Source organism: Epinephelus lanceolatus, chromosome 15 (assembly GCF_041903045.1).
Source record: "Epinephelus lanceolatus isolate andai-2023 chromosome 15, ASM4190304v1, whole genome shotgun sequence".
Classification (NCBI taxonomy): Eukaryota; Metazoa; Chordata; class Actinopteri; order Perciformes; family Serranidae; genus Epinephelus; species Epinephelus lanceolatus.
The window spans coordinates 31,262,106-31,274,147 of NC_135748.1; the positions used below are offsets into that span (position 1 = coordinate 31,262,106).

General features: G+C 44.0%; 1 protein-coding gene across 1 annotated transcript; it reads right to left on the bottom strand.

Moving 5' to 3' along the window:
• Positions 1-3,488: 3,488 nt before the first annotated feature.
• On the bottom strand, positions 3,489-9,365 carry ghsra (growth hormone secretagogue receptor a). Its single transcript, XM_033613877.2, has 2 exons — positions 7,508-9,365; positions 3,489-7,310 (listed from the first exon to the last, which is right to left on the bottom strand). The coding sequence occupies exons 1-2, from the start codon at positions 8,343-8,345 to the stop codon at positions 6,997-6,999; spliced, it is 1,152 nt and encodes a 383-aa protein (XP_033469768.1). The 5' UTR covers positions 8,346-9,365; the 3' UTR covers positions 3,489-6,996.
• Positions 9,366-12,042: the final 2,677 nt, after the last annotated feature.

Below are 12,042 nucleotides of genomic sequence, written 5' to 3' on the forward strand. Positions count from 1 at the left end.
GTCATTTAGGGCCATTAGTCGACTAGTCACCCACATGTTTACGATATTAATTTAATTATTAAATGATATATTTTGAGCGGGGCAACACAATGGTTTGAGTTGAAGGTGTGAGAAAGAGTAGTATCAGTAACATTGTTAACACTGTGCTACATTACAGAGAAATACAAAACCGTACTAATGAACCTTCATTAATATAGGCCTATATTTTATCTACAAGTGCACGTCACACACTGAGCGAGCCGCCTGTTGATGACGCTGTGGGCTAATGGGCATGTAGCTACTTCCATGTTTCAGATGATACGTCATGTTTGTAGTCGACCAATGAGGATGAGTTTACATATCACCTTGGGTTCGTCCTTCACCTTCTCAAAAAGACCCCACACTTTGGATTTCCTGCCCGACATGTTATTAACTAGCCTGTGGAATAACTGCAGGTACCAGCCCTGGAAATTAACCTGACTCCTGTCTGACTGCTGAGCGTGGCCACTTCCTGTGTCTGTCCTTTCAAATTAAATTCTCACATGGTCCAGTCATTTAGGTTTTGATTTATGTTGACAAGGCCAATGAAATCTTGCTGATGAATGACCTTTCTGGTCGACTAACGTTTGGTCAACTATAAGTGGGCAGCCCTAGTGAGGACAGAACGACTACTTAAGCTCAGACTGAAACATTTCAGCAATAATTGACAGTGGCGAATCTTCCTGAAGGCGGCATAGGCAGCCGCCAATTTGCCCCACCCTACCACTTCACCCACTCTGGCTTGTTTGTAGGCTAAGCTGTTTATTTGTATTGATTTGAGCTTGTCTAGTGCACAGATTGTGCTTTGTCCGGCACTGACTTTTGGATAGAGACAGTCTTGGACCCCAAAGGATGAAAACGATTTTGGTGATCCCCTAACTTTTCCTGTTGCACCATCACCACCGTTAGGTGAAAATGGTCATTACAGCAGCTTGCCATAACACCACACTTAGCATCAGCTGCTATATCCAGTGAAGTGGCCACTATATATTAGGGGTGGGCAAAAAAATGATTCAGTGTAATATAGTTGTCACAGTGGACATTGTCAACCTGCCATACATGCCACTCTCTCAGTTAACCCAGTAAATTTCCACTAACCCTGCCTCTCCACCACACCCACCTCATCAAGCCAACTGCTCTCACCTGTGGATCATCACCTCCTGTCAGTATAAAGACTCCTGCTTCACAGACTCTCCTTGCCAGATTGGTCTTTGTCATACTCATGCAAGACTTCCCTACTACTCATGTTCTGTACGACATCTATTGCACGTCTGTCCGTCCTGGAAGAGGGATCCCTCCTCAGTTGCTCTTCCTGAGGTTTCTACTGTTTTTTTCTCCCATTAAAGGTTTTTTTTTGGGGGGGAGTTTTTCCTTATCCGCTGCGAGGGTCCTAAGGACAGAGGGATGTCATATGCTGTAAAACCCTGTGAGGCAAATTGTGATTTGTGATATTGGGCTTTATAAATAAAATTGATTGATTCATTGATTCCCAGCATTTATTCCTGGACTGCTTCCTTGTTGCCGACCTTGCCTGTCTCTGACTCTCCTGCTTCGTCTGCTCCCTGGTAAACCACTCAGCCTTCTGTCCCCAACCAAGAGCTCTGCTTCTACGTTCCTGGTGTCCCCATGGCTGTTTGGAGAGACGTCACCCACCTCTCCATAGTGAGATTACCTCTTCTGCTGCCTGTGATTTCCTGTGTTGCGGTTTACCTCCCTAGGTGGCTGCACATTCTGCTGTTGTGTGCGAACCACAGGATCCACTCATCATCATCGTTGTCAAGACCCTCACTGCCTACAGTCGGCTCCGCATGGCTGTGTTGTCTTCTCCTGTGTTTACTCCTGGTTCCAGACTCCTCCCTCAGGGTACTGTTGCACACAGTTGAACGGTTTAGCGTTTGTTTGCATCCAGCAGACGCCACTGACTCACCTGTTCACTGTTTTGGTGGGCCACACCAAGCACTCTGGACTGAACCTTTTGTTTTGACTGTCACTGTTTTTTTTTCCTCTGGCTTCAATAAAGACTATTATAAACTGTCCTTATTGTCTGTGCTGCTACATCTTGGTTCTAACCACACCCATGACAACTGCGATATTTTGTGTGGCAATATTATTGATACACAAATGCCAAGTATTGATCTTTTACATGTACATTATTAACTTTTAATACCACAATAATAAATCATGATGTTTTTTTCCAGGTGAGGTCAACGGAGCTAGCAGCAGTTGGCAGGAAGTTCATCAAAACAAAGATGGATGCCCCAAAGTATTCAGAAATGTGCCGACAGCTTTTAAATTAGACGTCTGGACTTAGTTTCGGTTTTAGCATTAGGATGAAATACTCTGGATATACTACAAACATGAGGGCTCACCTCACACTCCACCATCCAGAGATAGCGTTAGCCACTGGCAGCCAAGCTAATGCTAAACCTGCTCTGCTGAAAAATCAACCAACACTGGACACACTTAGCTTGACAGAACTACCATCCAACTCTGAAAGAGCTAAGAAAATAACACAGTCCATCATGGATCCTCTGGTGATTTCTACTCCTACTGAATACACAGGTACACACTGATATAGAGATAGATGTGAACACCTCTTCGATGTGAACCTCCTCCTCTTCGTCTAATTGTTCATTTTCCACTGCACAGCCCACATCTAAATAAACTATCATGACGTCTGACTCATTGATTTAACCTCCCTTCTTTCACCTTTTGCTTTATTGTCTATTTTCATTGCACAGTTTATTTGAATAGGTACCTCTCATCCCTGATCTTTCACATCTCCTCTCCATACTGATCATCCACCCACTAACTGCCTTCTGAGAGAGACAGCTTTTATTTAACTCACTTCCTTCATTACTTTTGGGTTTTATCACCTTTTCAGTTCTCAGCTCAGCGAGCTGACACTCAAATGTACTTTTTTAATTCTTCAGCTCTTTCCCACAGATGTTCACGAACTTCTGATGAGCATGTTGTACTCAGGTACCTGAAGTTACCTCATGAGGGCATAGCCCGCTGTCTTTGAAGCCGTCTTAGGTGATGGAGTGGCGCTGTGCCCTGTGGCCACAAAAATACAATGCCAGCTGAGATGAGAAAGAACACACTGCTGCGTCTCTGTGTAAAGATCGCAATCTACTGACTGGTGTTACACCTCACTGAGACTTACACCATGTAATGGAGTATTGCAGGGTCACATGGGGAAAAGATTACAGGCCCTGTCAAGGTGTGCTATGTGTCTCTCAGTCGCTCTCAGCTGTTCAGACTTTCCATAAATGATATTTGATGTGGGTGGAAGGTTAATGTTAAGTGGTTTGTTAGTTTCACAAACATCTCACTTTGTAATTTGCATCTCATACCTGCTAGAGACAAACAGCTACCTGATTGTCAAGTGTGTGCCAGCTCACATGATGAATACAAATAAGTTTGCAAAAGAAAAGCAAAAAGAAACTTGAGTTTGTCCTTCTCTTTTTTTACTTTAATAAGACTTTATCAACAGATACATGACCCAGCAGGAAATATTCACAGTCATCTTTAAAAAAAAAAAAAAAAATATGAATAATTCTTTACTCTTTTAAGTCGTATACATCCTGTAGATTAATAAATAGTATGGCATGACATCAGTATGTACAGTCAGAAACATTTACGAACAGAAATACATTCTTCAGAGCCAGGAGGCCGTGTTTTGAAATCCAGTGCAGATAAGTGGAGGCTGCTGCGGTGATTTGGACTGCTGAAACCATCTGAGTGTACAGCATCGAGTGTAGCATTACAAAGCGTCTATTTACATGTCAAAGCAAGCACGACGTCATCACTTAAAGACACCTCACTGATCCTCTTTGTCCAAAAGATACGATGATACACTTAACAAAATCACATTTGTTCCTCCACCTGTTGCATTATCTTTTACACATTTAAAGGAAAAGCTGTTTTTAAAAACAATCTTGTAGAGTAGTGTTGTAGGTCGGCACCTCTTTGGCACTTTAGAATGCTTCGACTTAGTTTTACAAATGATTATGCATGTATATTCACCCATGAAATTAGTTGCCACTGGGCAAACTTTTGGCAAATCAATGAAAAAAATAGGACATAAATTACATAACTTACATTGTGCATGTTTTATTTAACCATTGAAGTCACTCTGCCTGTTCTCGCTGGACAGTTTTGGGAGCAGTTTGTATCAAAGATGAGTCCACAGGGGCAGCTAACAGGTTGACTGCTCTTGAATTTTCAAAGTCACTTCACCTTCCCAAGGGGTTTGCATTATGTACCGAAGTTGAATATGCATAAAGAAGCATTAAGAATCTTGTCAAATTAGACAAATTACAAATCTGCTACATTTCCCCCATGCAGCTGAAATAAACAGAAAAGGCCCTGTACTTATGTGATATATCAAGGTATCTGACATCAGCACATGTAAGATGGCTAAAATCAACAAAGTTTCAACGGTGCACGAGACTCAGAAAGCTGAGGTGTTTATGGCCTCTGACTTGTTGATTTTTACAGTAACACCAAACAGCTTTCTTTGTCTTATGCACCAAACTGATAACTCATTACTTCTTAACTCAACGACACCTTCTCAAACCCTCCTCATATGCAGCGGTTGTTTTTTCCTTACAGATGATTTTATTTTAAGTAGCAAGAGCCTTCAGGAAAGATGATCTTTTCATAAATCAAGGTATATGCAGCAGAATTGGTGCTACATGACCAAAGCAAACAGAGGAAATGGGCTGTGGTATCTGCCTTTGATCAAGACGCAGAAAACCTACAACTACCAGAATGCATTGCACCACACCGGACCAATAAATGCCCCTGCTGGTGGGTGATGTAATGCAAGCATGGCTGTTTTTCCACAGGAAACAAAATGGCTGGCTGGTTCCAAACAATCTCAAATTACAGTTAAATGGTAAGCTAAAATATGTCTCTGAAAATGTTTTAGGCAAGAAATAGGCAACACAGTGACACAGGTTCTTATTGGTTCTTATTTTATCTGCACTGCCTAGTTTTACTGTTTGATCTCAGTATTTTAAGCCTCTACTTTACAAAACGGGAAGCTGTATGGCGCCTGCTTCTTTGTTTATAAATCAAAATGGGCACTTTAATGTGTGTCTGAAGACATTTTAGGCAAGAAGTAGGCAAAACAGTGTCAGAATCTTGGGTCCTGTTTATACGACAACGATTTCAACTGAAAATAGTAAACTTAAGTTGCGTTTTGGCCGATTGTTTACACGACAGCTGGGTTTTTGGTGCCTGAAAACGCACCGTTTTGAAAACGGGTTCCAGAGTGCAATTTGCAGTCACTAGGCATGCGTGACAAAGTTGACAGTGGCGGACTCCTGAGCTCTGCTTGTGCTGCTCACCCTATTGAATTTATCAACGCTTCACCATCATAGTGTAGATTAACTGTAGCAACTCCACCTCATCGTCCGTCCAGACAAACGTTTGTGCAGTTGCCATTTTGTTTGTTTATACATCGCCGCTCTGTAGAAGGACACGTGAGCATCACACCGCCAACTACTGGCCTGGCATGTATACTGCAGCGTTTTTGGTCATTTTTGCGGCTCCATGTGCACGGAGATTGTTATCAAAACGTTGTCCTCTAAATGCAGAACTTTTTTCAAAACGAAAAAGAGAAACGATTCTGTTTTCAGTGGATCGTTTTTGTGTAAACATGGTTTACATTTGATCAGATGTGCTTAATTTTACTGTTTGATCTGAGTTTGAGAAAATCGAGGGAAGGTTTCTGTCTCGATCCGTTTCTATGCCGTTTGTGATTGCGGGTATACGAAAATGCGAAAGTACAATCTGTAGTGCAGCAACAGCCCCAGCGAAACGCGTTATCCAGTTGATTTGAGCTGAGAGATGAGCAGGGGAGAACTGGGCGCTGGTAAGTTTACCACAGTTCATTTGCACACACTACTCACATTGTTGTGACATAAAGCTGGTTGAAAATCAGCAAAGCATCCCTTAAACAAGATTAAAGTAATTTATACTTACGAAAAACAAACATAAAGATATAATAATCTTGGGAATGTTTGCATTCAATATGTTTTGTAGCCCCCATGAAGCAAACTCCAACCTTGTTGAACCCCACTGCTGTGCAGCACATGGCATCACAGGAATATTCATTCTCTTAGTTTCAGGACATGAACCCAAACCCCGTTGGCCTGTCTTGGCAGCGTCGACACAGCAGGGACTTCCATTTCCAAGGTAGGGGGCAACGAAATGTAATAACAGTGACAAAGTACATTTACATCTTCACACTCTAACAAATAACAGAAATCACATCCTGAAGAACAACACCTGGCACACAATACACACATGCAAATCTCTCTTTATATCTCTCTCACACTCACTCACTCACACACACACACACACACACACACACACACACACACACACGCACACAAACACACTCACACACACACTGCACCGCTGCCACTCCCTGAAGGAGTGCAGACCAGTGCCACAAATTCTACAGTGCTTTCTTTGTCATCCAGAGTATGAATACAATATAAGGCAATTGTAAATGTCTATTATATTTATATGTGTGCATGTATTCCGGGCGTGTGAGCCCCCATGTTGTTCACATTTGGATCAGTACAAGCACTTGAGGCTGGTGTGTGTGTGTGTGTTTTCCACTCCACCAGTGGTGCTTTTGAAATGCTGCTGAGTGTGTTGTATGAATACTGGATGGCACTTGCTGAAATAATCCAACAAGAAAATGAACTGTTTGACAAAAATCGAAGTTCTATTGATGCGTGCTGACAAAGTAGATAGAGGCTTACAGCTTTTTGTGGTTTGCACTTTTCTCATCCTGTTTCTTTTTGTCCCAGTTGAATAAAGGCAAGTGCTGCACTCACATGTGCAGAACAGTTTTTCTATTAGGCCCTGACAGAAATAATGGCTTTGGGTGAGTGTTATCATCTTGTGACTGATAGTTTTTCAAATCATATCCACATTTTTTTGACAGTCATGCGTTTAGAAGCTAACTGTGGATTCCGTCCAGCCGTTTGAGCCGTCTCCCTTCATGGTGCTGGCTGTGCGGCCTCTTGTAGGCTGACTGTCGGTCAGGCCGAAGAGGCGCGCCGCTGCGCCCCTGTACTTCCAGGACATGGTGTTGTAGAGGATGGGGTTGATGGCGGCGCTCAGATAGAAGAGAACCACGGACACCAAACTGCAGTACTCGGACAACACAGACAGCAGCGGGGACGGTGCGTCCAGAAAGCGGAACTGCAGGTAGCGACCCACATGGAACGGCAACCAGCATAGAACGAAGGCCAGGACCACCACCACTGACGGAGGGAGGAGGATGAGCAGGTGGGGAGGAGGAGGAGGAGGAGGAGGAGGAAAAGGAGAGGGAGGGGTGGAGAGAGGAGTCATTAGTGTAATCGTTGCTTAATATAGATGAATGTTCACTATGATGACAAATTCAGCCTGGACGAGGTGAGGCCCTGTGTGTGTGCGTAATCTGCGCGCTCTCCAAACTTACCCAGCATCTTGATGGTCTGCCTGTTGCTTTTATCCCGGTGAGCCACACGGGAGCTGATGTTTGTCTCTCTGTGCCTCTGCCACAGCCTGCGGCCTATGAGGCTGTAGAGCACTGTGAGACAGAAGACCGGCATGAAGAAGAACACAGAGCTTAACCACACCATGGCCCCCATCAGGCCCGACTCCACTGCGTAATGCGTCATCTTACACTCCCGGGTGTCCGTTTCCTCCGGGGAGAAGCCAGTCTCATTCATTCCCGAGCTGTAATCTGGCCACATACTGTCACGCTCCACTCCCACCATGACAAACACAGGCCCGGCGCTCAGCAGAGACACTGTCCAGAGTAGCAGAATGAGGGCGCGCACCCGCCTTTTGGTAACCAGGGCCTTGGCACGCAGCGGGAAACAAATGGCCAGGTAGCGCTCCACTGAGAGCGCAGTGATGCTCAGGATGGTGGAGTAGGTGCATGACTCTGACACGAACTGAAAGAGCTTGCAGAGCGCGGCCCCAAACCGCCAGGGCCTGTACCTCCACATCCGGTAAAGGTCCAGTGGCATACAGAGGAAGATGAACAGGTCTGACACGGCCATGCTACACAGGTACAGGTTAGTGGTAGTGCGCATGTCCCTGTACTTACTGACCACCAAGATGGTCATGACGTTCCCGGTCACCCCGATCAGAAACAGCAGCGTGCAGGCGACGGTGATGACAGTGAGGAGAGGGATTGAGTAGTAATTAAGAGGAGGCAGGCCAAGGTCAGCGTTCCTTGTGGCGTTGTGGGTCTCCTCCCAGCTGCAGTTATGGGAGAGGCACAGCGAGAGATTGGGCCAAGAGGGCATGCTGTCGTTGCGCGGTTATTCACGGGGCCGTGCCTGGCCCTTACTGCTGAAGGCACCCCGGGTCTGGGACTCCTCACGCCCATTGACGCTGCCCTTTCCTCCCATCATCAGTGTTTGAGGTGCAGAGGTGATGGCACAGATTGGCAGCCGTGCGTAAAACCAAAAAATCCTTGCGTAAAGCTTGTTTACAGAGAAGGGTAAACAAGTTGCAGTTATGAGCGGAACTTCTGAGGACCTCCAGTGAGCAGACAGTCCTCTGCAGAGTCTGACACAAACACCTGGCTATTTTAGGTAACTCCAAATTATCCTCTTCATCTGAAACACGCACTCGAAAGTGGTCCAGTAATATTTGGTGCTTGTTCAAAAGAGGTGTGGGCGTGCTGGGTTCAAAATAAGCTACATGCTGGATATTTTGCGCATCACCAAACGAAATCAATGCGGATTCTAATCAAAATAGATGCAGCAGAAAAAAATAAATAAATAAAACACAAACATCTGTTGAACTAAAAACATTTAAAATAAAAATCTAACTTAAATACAAGTTATCTCCCGCGTCCTTTCAGTCAGTGAGAGCCACCAGCAGCTGAGTGCTTTGGGAAAACTGAACCGTGAGGATCCTTCATGCGCCAGACAGTCCCAAAGAGTTCCCATCACCAGCGGCGCGGATCGGCAGACGCACCGGGCAGCAGCAGCAGCATGTGATGGTGAGTCAGAGGCAGGGTCGCAATGATGCGGCGGCAGCGGTGAACATCTGTCCTGGAAAGGACACAGGAGCTCAAACTCGGCCAAAGACGAACGGATAAACAACCACCACAGTGAAAACAAACACTGTGTGACGGAACGGAGACAGTTTTGTAAAAGTCACAAGCACCACGAAGGAACGTCGCATTGTCAACATGATCATGCAAATAAGACTTTGAAGGATTTAAGTGGAATAAAAGTAGTTGAGAAAGACGAAGAAATTCAGCCTGGCTCTCCAGATCTGCTCCTCTAGTTGTGGTGCGTATCCAGTGTGTGGATCCTGACTCCCAGTGAGCAAAACATCATATAGGACAGGTGAAGCGGTGCTGCTCAAGGGAGGGTGGTGTGGGGGTCTACAGAGAGTCGAGTGCTGCAACGCCACCTACAGGTGCTTTAGCGCAGTGATAACAGGGGGTTGATGCTCACCAGTTTCACAAAATCTGTTTACCATTAAGTCTTGCAGAGAGCAAACGGGAGAGAAGGGAGACCTTTGAGCCTCCGTGCAGGATCAGGATCAATTTAGTCATCAGCATCAAATTGTAAGATCCTATCTGGCTCTTGCTTCTTTAAATGATCTACTTATTGTGATTAAGGTTTCGAAAGTACAGTTTTTGCCCTGTGGAGTCATATATGTGATGCTTACTATCTCAGAGCTGACCTCTGCCCAGATAAGATCATTTAACTCCACTGCCTCAAAGACTTAAATTACATTATCGTGATGTCTGGATTTAACTCAAGGCTCCAATTGGCCTTTTGCAGAATGAGAAAAGGGGCCGTGACCATCCCTGTTACCAAAGTGTTTGCAAATGTGTCACCTGCTGCAGAGTTTTATATGCAAAGAGCATTTAAAGCAGGTTGAGACACATAAACTGCAATTTATAGCACATGGAGAATATCCATAATTCAGCCAGAACAAAACTACTGCACTATATGATGACATGAAAGCAGAATGACTTGAGTAACTTACTTAATGACACATAGATATAGAGTGTATCACCTCCTAATAACTGGCAAGATGACTGGCTATTCTGCTGAAGGCAGCAAGCAGTAACTATGGAAACAGTAAGTTGAGAAAAAGGGTTTGAAGGTTCTCAGCCAAACCGTGTAACATATAAATTCTTAAAATACTGTTAAGAATAAATTTTCATAAACTACTGCACATAATGTTTGAGCAATGTAAAATGCAGAATGTTATTTTTATTGTATCTTATATTTAATTTAATTTCAATTTTAATTTAAATTTCAATTTTAATTTAATTTTTAATTTTTAATTTTTATTTATTTATTTTTTTCATTCTTTTTTTAAATTTTTATTCACTTTTTATTATTTTTTTGCACTTGGAGCACCCTTTTTAATGTGCGCGGATGTTCTGAATAAATTGACTTTTTTTTTTAAATTGATCTCAGACAATATTGCAAATGGATAAACTGAATGTAAACAGATTATAAATAGGAATAAAGTAAATGCATAACCTATACAAATGGGTTCTATGTTCCCCACTTAACCCTGCAAAAAAGGTTCTATGTTCCCCGCTTACACAAAAAAGGCTCTATGTTTCCCGGGTTCTATGTTTCCCGCTCAGCCAAGCGGGAAACAGAGAACCCTTTTTGTGTGAGCAGGGAACATAGAAGCTTTTTTTGCAGTGTTAAGTGGGGAACATAGAACCCGGGAAACATAGAACCCTGGAAACATAGGGATGACCCCCAGCCAAATACCCACAGAGTAAAAGGCAGGTCCTGAAAAGTCGGCGGAACCGAAAGAACAAGGTCATCAGATACCCGGCTGGTATAATAAGCTGGCCAAAGGGGGAGACAGACGCCACTGATATCAAGACGAAACAGCTTCTCACAATGCATGCAGGGTTTCACCCCAAATCCAGCACCCTGAGACTGTACACTAAGTGTAGCGAAGGGGGCCAAAGACTAGTAAGCATCAGAGCCGCTTTCCAGGACGCAACAACGATGAGCTGCTAAGTGAATTCCTCAGGCAGCAGAAACCCAAGAATGCAGAAGACAGTCACCGGCTCAAGCCTCCATCCGGACCAAATATGGAGAATGGACTGGCAGCTGCAGAGGAACCAGTTTGCCTCCTGGACATTGCCAAAGTGCTATTGAGCAAGGCGCAAACCCCCTAACTGATCATGCCACCCGTCCAAGGGCAGCCCCCTCGCTCTGACATCTCTCCATTTAATGCATGTATAGGTCCTATTTGTGCATGTGTGTGTATTTCAGGCCTGTGTGTGTATTTCAGGCCTGTGTGTGTATGACACCAGAGTGAAAAAATTGAATTTCCCTTTTTCTCCTTCTTCAACTTCTTACCTTCAAGCAAAACAAATGTTTCTGATTAACTGGAGTGCAGCTACTGTAATTTGTTTTGAACATGCTTGAATTAATTTCCCCCAAACTACACATTTCTGTGGCATAATGTTTCTACATCATGACGTCAGATGTGAAAAGATCAGATTCAAGTCAAAGATTTTGACCAAATACTGTGTTTTGGATTTGAAGTGTAGCTTTGCAGGAATAATTCATTCACTAGAAAGGACCACGCCTAAAACTCAGGAGGTAGAGCTGGAGGTAGCAGAGAAGAAGATGTTGAGGTTCTCTTTGGGAGTGACGAGGATGGATAGGAATGAGTACATCAGAGGGACAGCTCATGTTAGATGTTTTGGAGAGGTCAGACTGAGACGGTTTGGACATGCTCAGAGGAGGGATAATGAATATATCGGTAGAGGGATGCTGAGGTTTGAACTGCCAGGCAAGAGGCCTAGAGGAAGACCAAAGAAGAGATTTATGGATGTTGTGAAAGAGGATGTGAAGTCAGTTGGTGTGAGAGAAGAGGATGCAGAGGATAGGGTTGAATGGAAGCAGATGATTCGCTGTGTTGACCCCTAAAGGGAACAAACGAAAGAAGAAGAAGAAAGGACCACGCCACAACAATATGTCATTCAAATGT